At 31.3% G+C, this 18,705-nt stretch overlaps 1 protein-coding gene and 2 non-coding genes across 3 annotated transcripts; all 3 read left to right on the top strand.

Annotated features, from left to right (window-relative positions):
- Positions 1-8,199: 8,199 nt before the first annotated feature.
- Positions 8,200-9,767, top strand: LOC124936635 (uncharacterized protein At2g27730, mitochondrial). Its single transcript, XM_047477149.1, has 3 exons — positions 8,200-8,479; positions 8,556-8,624; positions 9,569-9,767. The coding sequence occupies exons 1-3, from the start codon at positions 8,330-8,332 to the stop codon at positions 9,596-9,598; spliced, it is 249 nt and encodes an 82-aa protein (XP_047333105.1). The 5' UTR covers positions 8,200-8,329; the 3' UTR covers positions 9,599-9,767.
- Positions 9,768-16,293: 6,526 nt separating this feature from the next.
- Positions 16,294-16,364, top strand: TRNAK-UUU. The gene has a single exon. It is a non-coding gene; the product is annotated as a tRNA-Lys (tRNA).
- A 627-nt stretch (positions 16,365-16,991) lies between these two features.
- On the top strand, positions 16,992-17,064 carry TRNAK-UUU. Its single transcript has one exon. It is a non-coding gene; the product is annotated as a tRNA-Lys (tRNA).
- The last annotated feature ends 1,641 nt before the right edge of the window (positions 17,065-18,705 follow it).

The raw sequence follows: 18,705 nt of genomic DNA, 5'->3' as shown, positions 1-18,705 counted from the left end.
CAAAATTAAGTGATAAAAAGAAAAATAAGGCATTATTCGATGCTAAAAAAGTCACTAGAGGCCATGAAAATTTGACATATCAACTCCTCTAGAGTTTATTTTTCTAGAGAGGAAGACAATATATAAATTTATTTAATAACAAATATTTATAATCACTTACTTTTATATACCAAAAGATATAATTACTTTTATTTATGTACAGAGAATTGTATTAGGTTTGAACAAATTTCTTTAAGTCTTTAATCATAATTAATCTGAAATTTATGAGATTAATTTATAATCTCATAAATAAAAATTTGATTATATTTAAAATAATTATAAAATAAAGAAAAAGAGAGGAGAGAAATATATATATATATAATAAATATATAGAGAGAGAAAGATTACAATTTCGTCAAGCGAATGAGAGTTCATTCAATATTATATTAAAAGATTTTTTAAAATACATGTGAGTTTTAGAAATTAATTATAAAAAATAATTAAATTTATTCAAATTTTAATAATATGGAGTCAAATAATAATTTAACCAAAACCCGTTTGAAATTAATCAAACATAATTAATTTTAAAAATTATTTATTTGAAAAAAATAGATCGCCAAATAATTTTAGAAAATTCAGTAAAAATGTGTAAGTGTACAAATGTATTTTATACTAGAGTTTCTATAAAGGGTTCGAATTTTGGTTACGCTTGGAAAAGGGATTTCATGCTATGTCCTCCGCACCCATCAAAGGACAATTTTATTTTTAAATAAACAAAAGTCTAACTATTTCAAAATTTATTTATAACATTTTTTTATTTAGTAGTCTGGGGTCCTAAACAAGGATAAGTTTAAATTACGTAAATAATTATACAAAATTATTTAAAAGAGCGTACTTATGATTGCGTTGATATAAAACTAAGTAAAAAATCCTGAAAAATATCAGAAAAGTGTTAGAATTTAAAAATAAATTTCAAATAGGGCCTTAGACAAAATATTGGTTTAAGAAATATCCCGAAAATATTTAAATATCATTTTCTAACCTTTTAGGATTATTTAAAAATAAATCGGGTTCCAAAATTACAAAAATAATTATTATTTTTGGCTAGAGGGGGATGATCCAACTTCCTTAGATATTTTTTCAACCAATGTATCTTTTATTGCCTCGAAGATGTATTCTATTCCAACATCACTTGGATCTTGAGCATCTGGTAAATAATCAGATGCCATGGTTGAGTCGGACTTATTGGATTTATTATCATCTTCAAATTTAGACATAAAGTCTTTCTTCATTTCTTCAATATATGCGGTTATCATCTATTCTTTTGTTAGGTTCTCTGACCTTATCTTGAATTTCTTGAAGATATAATCAAACGGAGACAGGGCCTCAACTAATTTTCGTCTTTTCTCATATAAGCGTACTTGTTTATTTAGGAGGTCCATTGTTTCCTTCCCAAATCTTTCATTCGTATTCGGGTCTATTCTCATCATTTTATCCTAAAATTTGTAATGAGATGTTCTGAATAAACAAAGAATTCCTGTTTTGGTATAACTATCAGGTACCCATTTTCAAATCTAAAGAATGGAGAATTATGTGAAGAAGAAGTATGAATCTATTCCTTCAATGAATAAGTTTGCTTCTTGTTTCTTCAAAAGTTGTGGGGAGATATCGCTCCATTTATCAAAAAATATTTTAATTTATTCTGGTAGAATTTTTGGACTATGACCAAAATAGTAAAACCAGTTGATAAACTAGTGGGGTATATCTCCTCTATAAATATTCGTGCATATCTTGATGAACCAGGAATGTTTATATCTATTATTATCGTAATTGAGTGCCTTAGTGAAGGCATCACAATAATCCTAATAATTGAATTTAATTATTGTTGTTTTGTTAAACGACAATTCTCTTTCTTTCATTGGGGATATTCCCCAATCTTCTAAGGACATCGCCTTTTTTATGATAATTTTGCTGAAATTATAAATTTCTTTATTTGCACCAGAGAAGTGTGATATTTCACACGATCCGCTTTGAACAAGTATTTGTTCGTAAAATATTCAGGACTTATAAGTCCTTGACGGTGAGGATGAATTGTCTAAATACCTCTATATTATTGTACATGGGTCATTTTTTCATCTGAGGTCTTTTTCTTCTAGGAGAAATATAATTTCTCTATATTCATTTCTTTTAAATCCAATATTACTGGATTCTATTTCATCATCGCCAAGTATTTTGTCATAGGTGGGCTAATCTTTTTGACTCTCGGGATCTTGAGAGAGATCCATTGCTATGAGCTTTTGTTTCCCATATTGAGATATAATCTCTGGTGTCCTACCTTAGCCTCTTTCTCTAAGAGAGGAGGGTCCCGTTCCTCTATTAGAGAATAGTTCAAAATCCCTTATGCTCATTCCTAAAAATTTAAAAATTCACGAGTCAAAAAATCAGGGAAATTATTATCTTTACCTTTCTTATACGCTATTTCAAAATCAAATGGGGCCAAATGAGCTTTCCATCTGGAAAACATTTGTTTTGATACATCAGGTTTAAAATCTTTTTGAAACATAAATTTAGCTGCATTACAGTCTGTTAATATAATATATTTTTGATTATATAAATCGTCTTGAAATTTTAAAACACATTTTACTATAGTAAGTATTTCTTTGGCGATCCTTGCATAATTACATTTTCCCAATTAGGGTTACCAATCATTAAGCAAGAAAGTACTTTGATCTTAGTTTTTATTTTTTTAATTGAGTATGTATGGTGGTTTGACCATGGTATAGGGTTTATCTTCAGCCTATTATATAAGATTGATATAAGATTGATGTATCTTTTGTTAAATTTTTATAACAGGGAGCCACATAATTGAGATTTCCTAAGAATCTTTGTAAATGTGTTTTATCAGTGATTATGTTTAGGAATTTTTCTTCAAATTTTATATTTCTATTAATAGGAATGATATTTCCTTTTATAATGATGTGGCATAAAAATCTTATTCTTGTCTAGAAAAGTTCCATTTTTGGACTAGAAATTACTAACCCGTTTTGACTAATTATTGTTTTAAACATATTTAAATGTTTAAAGTGAGTTTCAATTGTTTTTGAATAAACTAGTATATCATCAATATAAACGATTATGAATGTACTATAAGGATTGAAAATATTATTCATTATTTTCTGAAATTCTATGGGAGCATTTTTTAATCCGAATGACATAACATTTCATTCATAATGTCCAATAGGGACATTAAAACTGTTTTATACCTATCAGATTTTTCAATCTGGATTTGCCAATATCCTGATTTTAAATCAAAATTTGAAAATATTATACTATCATATAGTCTGTCTAGTAAGTCTTTTTATTAGAAATTAGATGTCTAATCCATTTTAATACCTTATTGAGGAGTTTATAATTAATTACTAATATTGGTGCACCCCTTTCAGTTTCCGAGTGTTTATTCACGTGGAAAGATGTACATAACCAAGGGGATTGTGATGAACTTATTAGCCCTTTTTGTAAAAGAGTATCTATCTCTCTTTTACATAATTCTAGATATTCTGAATTCATTTGGCAAAGTCTTGCCTTTATAGGAATATTATTTCCATTAAAAGAATCTTCATAAGGTAGTGAACCATATGTTTCTTTCTATCCCAGAATGCATTAAAATGTTCATAACAAATTTCTATTGAAATTTGATCTCTTAGTAAAAATTCTTGTAATATGGGGTTTCTTAATTGTTCATCAATTGTTGCAAGACTTATTTCTTGTTTTAAAAAATATATTTGATCTTGTTTTGCTTTGATATTGTCATATATACTATGCAACATTTTAGTAAATGGTTCAATAATAAATTCTAGAAAAATATTATTTTCTTGAAAAGTTCCTATAATGCCCTTACTATCGATTTTTTTTAATTGGATAAATAGTATTTTAAAATGGGTACCAAGTATGACCTGGTTAGAAATATCTTTAACAAGTATAAAACTTTGGACAATGCACTTTTTATCAGTACATATATAAGCTTTAGGAAGCTTATATTGGATTTGGAGTTTATCTCCACTTGCATGCCACAAGGTATGTCTTGTTTTATGAAAATATCTAGTAGGAATTAATCTTTCTTGTGTAACATTTAGATTTGCTTCGTTATCAACAAAAACAGTAAACGACTTTGTATAATGATTATCTATCAAAAGGGATATTTTTATGAGTCATTTCTATTGTGGATAAGAAATTTTCTGAGAAGATGTTTTCTTCAATTTTTATTTTCTCTTTTCTTTTGTCATAAGTTTGATTGTTTTCTTGAGTTTTATTCTCAAGTTTAGTGATTCTAGATTCCTGTATAATATTTTAATATTTTAATTTATTCTTTAAGATTATTTATTTCTTTGTAAAGATTTTGGATAGATATATTATCTTCTTTGCTTTAATATTTGTTCCTAAGTTGGTTCATTAACTCAGTCAGATTATAAGATTTATTATAATTTAAAATCTTGTCTTCTGTTTCTTCTCCTCTAGAGGATGAAGTTATTTCTTCAGTATTGAACTGATCTATAATCTGCATTCTTCATTCTGTATCCTTAATTGCTTTTAGTAATTCAAAAGTATGGTTAGAGGTTAAAACATTAACTATCATATATGAGAATTGAGATATGATTCTATATAATTCTAATTTTTCAATATTTTGATTTTGGTCAATTTTATTAATTTCTTTCTTGGGAAATTTTAATCTCGATTGGCGTCTTCTGAGCTTAATTCAGAAATGTCCTCGTCATTTAGAACATCTAATCCACAATTTCTACTTGTTGAATCTGAGTCAAATTCTTCAGATTCTGAGTTTTGAATAGTTTGAATAATTAATCGTTTTGTATCTTCTGGGATTTCAAGATTATTAATTTTTTTCTTTGCCCAACAATATTTTGATGTGTGTACAAATATTCCACAGTTGTGACATTTCCTATTACTTTCGATTTTTTTTATCTTGTTCGAGATTTTTCATCCCTCCTTTGATTTTTCATCTTTAAATGTTTCTAGGAGGATTTTCTATATTTATGAAATTTATTGTATTTTGACCATCTATCTTTGATAGATGTAAGGTTATCTAAACCGAATTGACCTAATTGTTTTCTTTCATTTAAACTCTGTCTTTTAATTTGTTGGCTTAGCTTAATCTCATTACATAAGGCTAATCCTTCTTGAATACAGATATCTATTAATGCACCATGTATAGTTTTCATGTGGTATATTGTATGATTCTTTTTTTTTTATTTCTTCTAACTCTCTTAGCAAATAGGCTAGGGAGTCCGTCAATAAATTTTGATTTTCAGTGTACATTATTACATTCTAGGAGTTCCATGAATCTACTAAGGAAGGTATTTGTATACCATCTAAAATCTGAAAATGTTTTACATATTCGATTTTGTAATAAAGTTCTTATGGTATCACACTATCACTTTTATCACTGAACCTTTCTGTGAAGTGTTCAATAATATTAACTACTAGTGTATAAACTACATGTTTAACAAAACTATTGTTTTCTTGTTGTACAATGTTAAGGATTGAATCTCTATCCCCTTGGGAAAAATAATTATCCCATCAACTCTTTAGTTGTCCAGTATACCCAACAACAATCATTATACCTATAGTTTTATCAGAAATTTTACTATTTTATAAATTGTTGAGTACATTAACATTCTATGAACCGTATTATAAATTTGTTTGTTTGAATATCCATTAATATCCCATTCATAGATCTTGTTATCCATTGGGGTTGGTCTGCTATAATAGAATTTGCTTTGTATGGGTTTATCAACCCATTTATTAATTTTATTAATCTGGTCTTTGGAGATTTATTTTTTATCTGAATTTTCAATCAAGTCAAATTGTAATTCTTTATCTAGACTCTTTATGCTTAGTTTGTTAAAAAAAAAATCAATTTTTTTTCTAATTCCTACATCGACCTTAGTTTGAAATTAAATATTATTGGAGTGAAATTGGAAGCTTGGGGAAGTGTTTTTTTTCGGGATTATTTTCAATACGTCTAGTTTGATTTCATTTATTGATCTTATTATTTTTTTAATCTTATTCTCGATAGATTGTAATTGTTCTCCTAGAATATTTAGGAATACATTTGCAAGGCCGGCCTAAGGCAGGCCCAAGGCAAGCCCGGCAAGCCCATGGGCTAGGACAGACCCACACCCTGGGCAGCCTAATTCTTATTAAAAAAAAATTACTGTAATATTTTTTACCTTTTTAAACGATAACTTTTTTTTATCTTTTCTTATTCTTTTTCTTTATTTTTTTCTCTTTCTATAATTTTATTATTATATTTTCAAGCATGACCATCATAATCTAATTATTTTATATTATTCTTTCCTAATTTTTTAATTTAATATATTTTTTTAAAAATTTTATATATAAACTTCTTAAATTAATATATATTCTTATAAATTATATAAACTTCTTATACTTACTTATAAATTCTACCTAATATATTTTAACTTTATTAAATTTTTTCTAATTTTTGAATTAGTTCTTAAATTTTCTAAGGTCATTTTTCTAATCATCTTTTAATTTATATACTTAAATATTTTATTATAACTATATTGATTTTTTGAATTAGGTATTTAGTAAATTAGTAATTAATATGTTATTGTTAATACTTAATGTTTATGATAGATTTTAGTTATTTAGTATTAATCCAAGGAATTTAGAAATTTAGTTTTAAAATACTTAATCTCCGTTACTTAGAAAACTACTAATTAATATGATAGTTATTAAATTATAAGTTTATAAATTAGGATTTAAAATTATGTTTTACATAAATAATGTCATAACATGTTTGTTGAATTACTATTTGTTATTTTTTATAAAAAAATTAATTATTTTAATATATGTATTTTTTTTAGTTATGACAAAGAATATAAATTAAAATAGAGTAAGGTTTCGTCCATTTCAAAAACAAACTTCTAGATCTTATAATAAAAGAATCAAACGAAGAAACGATGCAATGACAAAGTCATTAGTGCGTTCAATTTTCAAATTATTCAATGCAAAAAATCAAAGTTCTATCCCTTCGAGTTCGAGTCTTAGAGATGAAGACATAAGTGATAGAGAAAATGACACTATCAGAGATAAAGAAATAAGTGATGAAGAAAATAATGTCATTAGAGATCAATGTATCAAGGAAAAAAATTAAAGAAGATGATACTTTTTAATATGAGGTTTTGAACCACCTATAAAAAGGAGAATATTAGAGATCAATGTATCAAGGAAAAAAATGAATATCAAGGTGTTAATAAAAAAAATGAGAAAGAAGAAAATTGTATTGATGGAGAAAATGATGAGAAAGAGGAATGTGTTAACGAGGATTACGAGTATAAATGTGTTATTAAATATGTGAACTACGATCCGAGAATGTGAAGAAGTATCAACGACAAAATGAAGATAATGTTAGTTGTTCGAGGTCCAATTAAGATCATAAAAGAAAATGATGTGTTTTCAAACGAAAGTGTTCGAGGTAGACACTTTTCATCTTCTCTTTATTTAAAACAAATTTTTTGTATTTATGAGTTAAAAAATGTGGGTCTAGGACAGCCCATCATTGCGAGCCCGGTACTGTACATTTGTAAAATGTATCATTTTCAATTAATTTTTTGTATGCTGCAAAATTGATTATTTTTCCACTTTTTTCAATATATATATTGTTTTGTAAATAAATTTTGAAATATTAATTTTATATATTTTAAATTATTATTTAAAATATAAAAAAAATATGTAAATTTCTTTTTATAATTAACCAACTCTTTTATATTATTAAGGTTTATTATATATATATATATATAAATTAAAAGGTTTATGAAAGAGTTGTACATGGACTAAATTTTATTAGATGGTAAGTTTGAAATATATTTATATCATTTTGAATTTTATTTTTAAAATTTTAAAGTTATGGGCTGAACCGAAAATCTAACCAAGTATCAATTTATTCTCATATATATATATATATACAAATTAATCACAACTCTAAACGTGGTAATCCGGACACTATAATTAAACATTATTATTTATATATTAAACTAACTACACCGGTGAAATGTAGAATTCTTTTCGGACACATTCGCTATATTTCTTTAATTTGCATTTTTGTAAATTGTTATTCTATTTTTGATACTTTATTGTTAGGTAATTTTCATTTTCATTTTCATTGTACTATTTTTTTTTTCCAATTATTAGTAAGACCGGCTAGATCGGTTTCCCCCAAATCGGCGTATGTTTCGTTGACCTTCATCCCGATCAATCAAACAAGTGTTTTGTTATTGTGTTCTTCGATCTTCATTATTGATCAGAAAAAATGGCAACAACAACTTTGGTTTTGCGCACTCAGATCCGTCATCTGATGGAAACTGCTCGAGGCTTAAGCTCAGGCCTTCGCTACTTCAGTGACGGCAAAGGTAAAGTCCTCAGCGAAGAGGAACGCGCTGCTGAAAATATTTATATCAAGGTTATCATTCTCTCTACAAAAAATATGTGTATATGATTGTGGTCCAGTTGGGGCTTTAACCCATTTGTTCGTTCAGAAAATGGAGAAGGAAAGGCTGAAGAAGAAGGCTGAGAAAGAGAAAGCAGAGAAAGAACATGGGGAGAAGGTACATGGATCATGGTTGTTGAATTTTATTTTATGAAATGAATTGTCATTGTGAAATCTTCATGTAAATTGTGGAAGTTGGTATGATATGGAATTATGGATGAATGTCTTAATAATTGGTTAAGGAATGTACTGAAGATGTTTTATAATCTTTGAAACTGAATTAGTAAGAACATAGTGTATATATATATAGAAATTGTATGCCTCCTACCTGTAATGTGATATTAAGGTTTATTTTCTTGTTATTTTGATCAACTTTATGGATTTAGCTAATTGAATCATGCACATCACATATACAAAGTCTTATGGGATTAAATTTCTTTTACACTCATTTTATATATAAAACATGCATTGCTTGTCAATTTCTTCATTCAATTCAAAATAAGCTTCTTATCTGAAATTTGCATTTTCCCATCTGTAATGACCACTATTTTAACCAGGGTTTGTCTATATTTTATGGGTACACTGATCTGCCACTGAATTTGAGTTCTCTGATTGTTGTATAATGTTCTGATTTGACATTGTGATGAAGTTCTTGGAGCTTAGTTTTCATGCACTTATTATGAACAATTGTTTATGTCTTTTCTCTTGTCTTCTTTCAAGTGGGAATTATTTGTTTTGTACAGGTTTGATAGGCCATAGAACATACTCATCAGTTATAAGAAACGGTGAGAAAATGATAGTTATGAAGTATTAGGGAGGTGAAAAGTTAATTATTAATGAACTATAATCATGAATTAGGAACAATAATTTTTTTATTATTGATTTACTATCTTGATTATAATATCAATCAAATAAAGTTTAGGAACTTTAAGATTTTTTCTTAAGTATGGTTCTTGGTGTTATAGTTAATAAGAGATGAGATCAGTTTCTAATTGGCTTTTTTGTCTGTAGAATCTACTATTTTCTTTGGTTTTATAACTTGAATGTCTTTTGGGTGATCAGAAAGATGAAGGGGATGCTCATAAAAAATGAAGTGACCATCAGCACTACCTGGAAGGAGATATCTTTAAAGGAAGTGGGCTTTATTTGTGCTGCATCTCTACCTACTATTATGACCTAATATTTGATTTACTTGCAATTTCATGAATCTTGAGTGGCAATATTGGTATCAATTTTAGATAAAATTGTTTGAGCGTGTTCACAAATTTCTGTTTTAAAACGGAAAGGGAAATAATAAACTAAAGAATGTTTGGAAATCACGTTACTTATTTGTATCTCATTTTTAATCGCGGGATGTCTATGTAACATTGATTACATTGTTTTCTTTAAGGAGAATTTCTATTATATAATTATTTTGATTGAAATCTATTTGAAATCCCTAGAAAACATTTGAAGTTATCGATGGAATTAGCAAATACCAACATGTTTTGTCATCTATCTACAGATTTAATTGTGTGGATTTAATACCTTCAATTATAAGTTATTTTTGTTTAAATTCTTAAACTTCTTAAGTTATGGCAAAAAGAATAATTCAAATTTCAGGTTCCATGACTTATCAAGAGGTACTTATAGATCATTTCTTTGAAATTCAAATGTATTTAATTCAATTATTATTAAAAAAAATATTCTCTTTACTTGTATGTTGAGACATCTTCATTAAAAACTTGTTTATATATATAAACTATGGTTGAAAGTGCTTCACAAATGGACTGTAGAAGGCAACATGTTCATACAAGACAAGGTTGTAGAAAACGGGATTAATCCGCGATTAATCGGAAATTGAAAAAAAAAAGCATCCTATTTTTTCCTAATCGGTAACCAAAACTCGGTCAACTGGCATCGGTCAACCTGGGTCGAACCCGGTTAACTCGGATCAAACTCGGTCTAATTTTTTATTAATATGTAAAAATTATATTCTAAAGATTATAAATCATTTTCTCCCAATTTTTTTCTCACTTATGTTCTTATTACCTTCTCTCTTACTCAAGCCGCCGGTCATCTCGTCTAGGGAGCTTGAAACCGGCGACGCCATTGTTGATCTTCCATTTCAAATCGTGTTCTCACTGGTAAATATCTATCTCTTAAGTCTTTAATGCGACTCTATAAGAATTTGAGTGTGTGTTTTTAACTTTTGTATGAATGGAATTTAAGATTGTTCTTAAAAAATAATGTGTAGGCTAAAAACGATTAAATCAATTAATCTCGATTAATCTGTATGTGTCGATTAATGTCTGATTACCGATTACTGCAACATTGGTCTCGAGTCTATTTGTTGTGCATAAATAGATCGGAAGACAAGCGTCTTAATTCAGCTGATCGTCTTGAAATGATAGTTGAGAAGATTAAAAGAAAACTAAAACATTAGTAACTAAATTCTAAATTCGTGCATAAATTACATAACAGAATCAATTACGACAAGAGAAATATTTGGTCTAAGCATGACAATGAAGCAATTGAAAAGAGATTGAAACTAACTTAACTTATTTTGAGTTTTGAGATGCCCATTTCATGAGGTTTTATTATTATTATTATTATTATTATTATTATTATTATTATTATTATTATTGAAAAGACAAAAGTCACGTCTATTTTTATTGAACATCTCAATTATTGTACCGACTGGGTCTTTCAGCTCATAGGGTGCATGGCTTTTAACTATATGGTTGTGAATTGATTCCCATATACTGCAATAACATTTTACTTTGTTGGTACACATATAACCATGAGTTATGACTTCTTGATATAATAATTATGAGCGCATAACTTTTAACCATGCGGTCGTGGGTTCGATTCCCGTAGATGTCGAGAATACTTTCTTTTTTTGTTAAAAAGAATATATATAGGCATCTAGTTAGGACTAGGACTAGGAGTGAAGAAAAAAACAATAGTCTATTTTATTGAAGAAACACACATTTTGCTTGCTCAACAACATCCTTATCATTCAAAAGAAAACTCATGAGGTAATACTCATTCTTTGCCTGCTTAAAGTATCGAATCTCACATGGAGATAACCAAGTTTACGAATGAAAGTGCCTAAATTATATAGTGGACTCAACTATAATAAGAGAAATTCTCAGTATAAAAATGACAATAAAGTCATTGAAAAAAGATTCAAGATAAACTAATGTTTATGATTATTAAATTGCAAGTTGTCTGAACTCATCTGGTAGAGTTATGTGGTGATGGGTTCAATTCCCACAAACGGCGTGAGAACTCTCTTTAATAAATCCTTTATTGGAGAAATTCTCTTATTGCATGCTCAATAGATCGAATCTATAATGGAGATAACTGTTGTTTTTTTGGCACAATTAGAATCCCACATCGGAAGATAATGGGAGTGAAAGAAGTTTCTTAGTATATAAAAGAAACTATATTCACAATTAGCATAAATCCCACATCGGAAGATGATGGGAGTTGGGGAAGTTTCTTAGTGTATAAAAGAAACTCTCCCCTCTTTGGTTTATTGCACCCAAATTTGTATCTCTTCTTCCTTATTAATTGATAGCCTTAGTGCTCGGAGACGTAGGCAACATTTTGGCCGAACTCCGTTATCAAATTCTGTTAGTGTGTTCATTATTTTGTTTTCTTCTTTTGTGGTTCTGTCAGGGTTTTCCCCAACAAGTGGTATCAGAGCCGAAGGTTCGTCCTTGGCATGGTGGAGTCTTCAAAAGGGGCGTCAACTCCTTCGTCATCTTGGACGAGGACACCGATGTCGAATTTAAAGTTTGCGGTGGAGATCTTTGATGGAACTGGGCATTTCGGCATGTGGCAAGGTGAGGTTCTAGATTGTCTTTTTCAGCAGGGTCTAGATGTTGCTATTGAGGTCGGAAAGCCAGATGGTATAGAAGAAAAAGAGTGGAGTATCATGAATCGGTTGGCGTGCGGAACAATTCGGTCGTGCCTGTCCAGAGAGCAGAAGTATGCTGTGAAGAATGAAACTTCTGCACAGAAGCTGTGGCAAGCATTGGAGGACAAGTTTCTGAAGAAGAGTGGTCAGAATAAGCTCCTTATGAAGAAGCGACTGTTCCGGTTTGAATACCAATCAGGTACTACGATGAATGAGCATATAACTAAGTTTAATCAGTTAGTAGCGGATTTGTTAAACCTTGACGTTAGGTTTGTGGATGAAGATTTGGCTTTGATGTTGCTATCGTCCCTTCCTGATGAATTTGAACACTTAGAAACAACGTTACTTCATGGGAAGGGAAATGTTTCTCTTGATGCTGTAAGTTCTGCTTTATATAGTCATGAATTGAGAAAACAGGATAAAAGGAAAAGCAAAGTAGATACATCAGATGAAGCATTGATGGTCAGGGGCCGTCAGCAGAGCAAATCAAAAGGGAAAGGAAGAAGATCTGAAAGTAGAGTTGCCAAAGATGAATGTGCTTTCTGTCGTGAGAAAGGACATTGGAAGATTAACTGCCCAAAGTTGAAGAAGAAAGAGAAAGATTCTGAAGATGCGAATGTTGTAGAAAACAAAGGTGATGCAGATTCAGAATACTCTTTATCGATGTCACACACAACATCACATCTTGATGCGTGGATATTGGACTCAGCCTGCACTTATCATATGACACCAGTACGAAAGTGGTTCTTTGACTTTAAGGAGCTAGATGGTGGAGTTGTTTACATGGGAGATGCTAATACATGTAAAATAAAGGGGATAGGTTCAATCAAGCTGAGGAATGATGACGGATCCACCAGAATTATTAGAGATGTTCGGTACATACCGAATATGAAAAAGAATCTCATTTCTTTGGGGGCCTTGGAGTCGAAAGGCCTACATGTGAAATTGGAAAATGGAGTTCTTAGGGTAATATCTGGAGCGGTAGTGATGTTGAAAGTTATCAGGAAGAGTAATAATTTGTATTACTATCAAGGTAGTACAGTTAATGGGACATCATGTGTATCAACTTCCGGGAGCAGTAAGGAGTTAGAGGCAACAAAGCTATGGCATATGCGATTGGGGCACGCTGGTGAGAAATCTATGCAAACTCTTGTCAAGCAAGGATTATTGAAAGGTACAAAAGTTTGTAAGTTAGATTTTTGTGAACATTGTATTCTGGGAAAACAAAGACGAGTAAAATTTGGCACTGCTATGCATAATACCAAGGGTATTTTGGACTATGTGCACTCAGATGTCTGGGGACCTGCCAAGACTCCTTCTCTTGGAGGTAGACATTATTTTGTTACTTTTATTGATGATTTTTCCAGAAGAGTTTGGGTGTTTACTATGAAGAACAAAGATGAAGTGTTTGAGATTTTTCTTAAATGGAAAACTCAAGTTGAAGACGAGACAGGAAGAAAGATCAAGGTTCTCCGGACTGATAACGGTGGAGAATACAAGAATGATCCATTCCAAAAGTTATGCCAAGAGTGTGGCATAGTTCGACACTTCACAGTCAGAAAAACACCACAGCAGAATGGAGTATCGGAACGTATGAACAGGATATTGGTAGAGAAAGTTCGATGTATGTTGTCTAATGCTGGGTTAGACAGAAAATTTTGGGCAGAAGCTGTGTCATATGCTCAACATTTGGTAAATCGCCTACCATCATCTGCACTTGGTGGCAAGACTCCATTAGAGGTATGGTCTGGAAAACCTGCAACTGATTATGATTCTTTACATATTTTTGGTTCTACTGCATATTATCATGTAGTTGAATCAAAGTTGGATCCACGAGGAAAGAAGGCTTTTTTTATGGGATTTACTACGGGAGTTAAAGAGTATCGCCTCTGGTGTTTGGATGCAAAGAAAACCATTATCAGTAGAGATGTTACTTTTGATGATTATTCAATGTTGAATAAGGTAACACCAGACAAAATTGATTGTACTCCACGACAGGTGGAGTTTGAGCAGATAAAGATAAGCCCAATTAGAAGTGACTCTCCGACGACAGACGAAGAGTTAAATGAGGAAGAGGTTCTGACCCAAGAACCTTCAGAACAAAGTGAATCAATTGCTGTGAATAGGCCAAGACGAGTTATTCAAAAACCAGGTCGGTTTGTTGACATGGCGGCCTATGCACTTCTAGTCGTAGATGATGTTCCATCAACTTTTCCAAATGTCAGTCGAAATACTGAAAATGGAAAAAGGAGAGGTGTTATGGAAGATGAAATGCAATCTATTCAGAAGAATGAGACATGCAAGTTGAAGCATCTACGAAAAGAGAAGAAGGCTATTGGTTGTAAATGGATCTCTACTAAGAAAGAAGGATTTCCTGAAAAGTTTGATGTTCGCTACAAGGCAAAATTGGTAGCTAAAGACTACGCTCAGAAGGAAGTAGGTAATTATAATGAGGTACTTTCTCCTATTGTTAAACACTCTTCCATTGGAATTTTGTTGGCCTTGGTAGCGCAGATGAATTTGGAGCTAGCTCAACCAGATGTGAAGACCGCAGACATACACGGTCATTTGAATGAGGAAATCTATATTTATCAACCAGATGGATTCAATGTTGCTGATAAAGAAAATTGGGTTTGTAAGTTGAATAGATCATTGTACAGGTTGAAGCAATCGTCGAGACAATGGTACAAGCAACTTAACAAGTTTATGGTGGAGCACAAGTACACAAGAAGCAGATTCAGTTCATGTGTGTATTTGCGCAAATTGCAAGATGAGTCTTACATCTATCTACTCTTGTACATTGATGATATGTTGATAGCATCAAAGAGCCAATATGAAGTTGACAAATTGAAGGCTCAATTGGGTAGAGAGTTCGAGATCAAAGACATGGGGAAAACCAAATCTAATTGTTTAGATTTGGTAAACACATTCCGCGTTTGAGTCGGCGCTGAAGAGCGCCAATTGGAAGCACTGAAGGATTATTTTTTAATATTGAAGATTAGTATTTGGATATTGTGCCAAGGTGGAGATTTGTTGTTTTTTTGGCACAATTAGAATCCCACATCGGAAGATAATGGGAGTGAAAGAAGTTTCTTAGTATATAAAAGAAACTATATTCACAATTAGCATAAATCCCACATCGGAAGATGATGGGAGTTGGGGAAGTTTCTTAGTGTATAAAAGAAACTCTCCCCTCTTTGGTTTATTGCACCCAAATTTGTATCTCTTCTTCCTTATTAATTGATAGCCTTAGTGCTCGGAGACGTAGGCAACATTTTGGCCGAACTCCGTTATCAAATTCTGTTAGTGTGTTCATTATTTTGTTTTCTTCTTTTGTGGTTCTGTCAGGGTTTTCCCCAACAATAACCAAGTTCAAGAATAAAAGGTGTATAAATTATATAAGGAAATCAACTATGAGAACTGAAATGTTCAGTTTGTATGCCAATGAGAATGCCAATGGACATAACAAAGGTGTATAAATTATATAAGAAAATCAACTATGAGAAGTGAAATGTTCAGTTTGTATGCCAATGAGAATGCCAATGGACATAACTAAGTTCACGAATAAAAGATGTATAAATTATATAACGAAATCAACTCCGAGAAATGAAATGTTTGGTTCAAACATGTCAATGATGCCACTGAGAAGATATTCTAGGTGAGCTAACTTCTTTGTTAAATCCTTTATTAGAGAAATTCTCTTTTCACATATTTAAATGATCGAATCTCAAATGGACATAACCAAATTAATGAATAAAAGTTGTATAAATTATATAACGAAATGAACTACGAGAAGTGAAATGTTTGGTTCAAACATGTAAATGATTCCACTTAGAATAGATTCTGGGTGACCTAATTTCTTTTGAGTAATAAATGTCAAACCGTCTTAGCTCAGCGTAGAGCGTATGACTTTTAACCATGTGGTCGTGGGTTCGATTCCCACAGACGGCGAGATAATTTATTCTCTTGATAAGATTATAGCCATATGGTAATTAGTAAAGAAGAAAATTCTTAAGGATTAATCATTCTTTATTTGCTCAAAAGACCGAATCTCAATTAGAGATAACCAAGTCGACGCACTAATGATGCATAAATTATACCGTGAAATTGTCGGTTTAAACGTGTAAATTAAGTCATTAAGAAGAGATTCAAGCTAACATAATTTTTTTTGAGTAATGAATGTCGAGCCGTCATAGCTCAGACAACAGAGTGCACGACTTTTAACCATGCGGTCGAAGGTTTGATTCCCATAGACGTCGAGAAAACTTTCTTTTTTAAGAACATAGTCATCTAGTTTGGAGTGAAAAAAACAATACTCTATTATGTTGGAGAAACACACATTTTTCTTGCTTAAGCGCATTCTTATCCTTCAAAAGAAAACTCATGAGGCAATACTCATCCTTTAAATTATAAAAGGATCAAATCTCACATGGAGATAATCAAATTCACGCATGAAAGGCGTCTAAATTATATAGTGGAATCATCTCTGATAAAGGAAATTATCGGTTTTAGATTGATTATAAAGTCATTGAAAAATGATTTAAGTTGAACTAGCGTCTTTTGAGTAATGAAAATCAAGCCGTCTTAGCTCAGCTGGTAGAGCGCATGGCTTTTAACCATGTGGTCGTGGGTTCGATTCCCACAGACGGTTCAAAAGAACGAATTTCAATTAGAATTTTCCAAGTTTACGCATTAAAGATGCATAAATTATATAGTGAAATCTAATACACAATGTGAAATGGTCATTTTAAACAAGACAGTTCAGCCATTGAGAAGATGTTCAAGCTAACATAACTTCTTTTGAGTAATGAATGTCATGTCGTCTTGGCTGACAATAGAGTGCATGATTTTTAACCATGCAGTTGTGGGTTTGGAAGTTTAAGGATCGAACCCTAAATGGACATAACCAATTCATGAATAAAAGTTGTATAAATTATATAACGAAATCAATTACGAGAAGTGAAATGTTTAGTTCAAACATGTCAATAATGCCACCGAGAAGAGATTCTAGGTGACCTAACTTCTTATGAATATTGAATGTCATGTCTTCTTAGCTCAACTGGTAGAGGACAATACTTTTTTTCAAGAAATGGATTACGCCATTAATTAAAAAGACCCGAAAATGATAAAAGGAGTACAATAGCTGAAATTTGAGCTTACAGCAATTTTCTCAAAGTCAACAAATGATGGCCATAAGAAATCCACATTTGTCCTAAGAAACGCACAAGAACATGAAATCAAAGTACAAAATTGAATAAGGAATAAAACTAGCAATCAATCAACTAAAACAAGACGATAGGGGTTGATTTCCTCGGACTCGTCTCTTTTGTTTTTTCCCTTGTTCTTTCTTTCCTTTTTCTTGTCACCCTTAGGTCTTTTGGGATATATTTCCGGATAGAGTTTCGACTTCTCTAGCTTCTTTTATCACTTTTTTCCTTTTGGGCTTGAGTTTGGAGTTGAGCGTATGAGTTGTTTCACTTAAGATGATTTCTTTGACAATGTTGTGGCTTTCATTGGTTTTGGAGCTCATGATTTTCGAGATACTTTGGCTTTTTGCTATCATCCACGTTGACGCTGAGATTTTTGAACCTAATTAGTGGGAAAAGGGCCTCGGTTTTAGGCTCAGTGGGATCGGAATCGATCTGGTTCTCGTTCACGTGTTCGTTGTGGCTTTCATTTTCTTTGAAGATTTTGATATAGGATTTCATGACCACCTTGACATTCTCTTGTTCAGGGGTGGCCACCTTTTTTCAGCTACTCGTACATGACATAAATGGTGGCCATGTTTCCATTTCAGTATCTTATATCAAATTTTTCCGGTTTTGTACTCATTGAGTCGATCTCAATTCAAATGCAAGCAAACGTGACCCATTCAAAAAAGTCAAAGCCGGTATCGATCTTAATCGGCTTTCCAATGAGTCCGGTGAGGTAGGCAAGTGCTTTGGCATTACAAAGATGTGGTGGGATTAGGGATGGCAATGGGTACCCGTATGCCCGATACCCGTGGGTACCCGATAGTCGGGTTCGGGTATTTTAAATCGGGTATGGGGTCGGGGTCGGGTATGGGGTATGAGAGAAGATACCCGATCGGGTACGGGGTCGGGGATGGGGAGTGTGTGAAACCCAAACCCGATACCCGATACCCGATTATATTAATATGAAAAATAAAATATATTTTTTATTATAGTTTAATGTGACATTTCAAATATCTCATTATTACAAATATCATCATTAATATTTTGCTCTTATCCATACTCCACTCAAACATTATTTCTTTATATTCCCCAACAAG

The sequence above is a fragment of the Impatiens glandulifera genome, chromosome 4 (assembly GCF_907164915.1).
Source record: "Impatiens glandulifera chromosome 4, dImpGla2.1, whole genome shotgun sequence".
NCBI classification, from domain to species: Eukaryota; Viridiplantae; Streptophyta; class Magnoliopsida; order Ericales; family Balsaminaceae; genus Impatiens; species Impatiens glandulifera.
Note: the sequence above shows the minus strand (reverse complement) of the source record. Positions and strands in the feature narration are given on the sequence as shown.

Bases quoted from the DNA above. Each gene is read 5' to 3' on its own strand.
- LOC124936635 (XM_047477149.1), top strand. From the start codon at position 8,330: ATGGCAACAACAACTTTGGTTTTGCGCACTCAGATCCGTCATCTGATG. The intron at 8,480-8,555 runs GTTATCATTCTC...TTGTTCGTTCAG, and splicing joins CTGAAAATATTTATATCAAG to AAAATGGAGAAGGAAAGGCT. The intron at 8,625-9,568 runs GTACATGGATCA...TTGGGTGATCAG, and splicing joins AGAAAGAACATGGGGAGAAG to AAAGATGAAGGGGATGCTCA.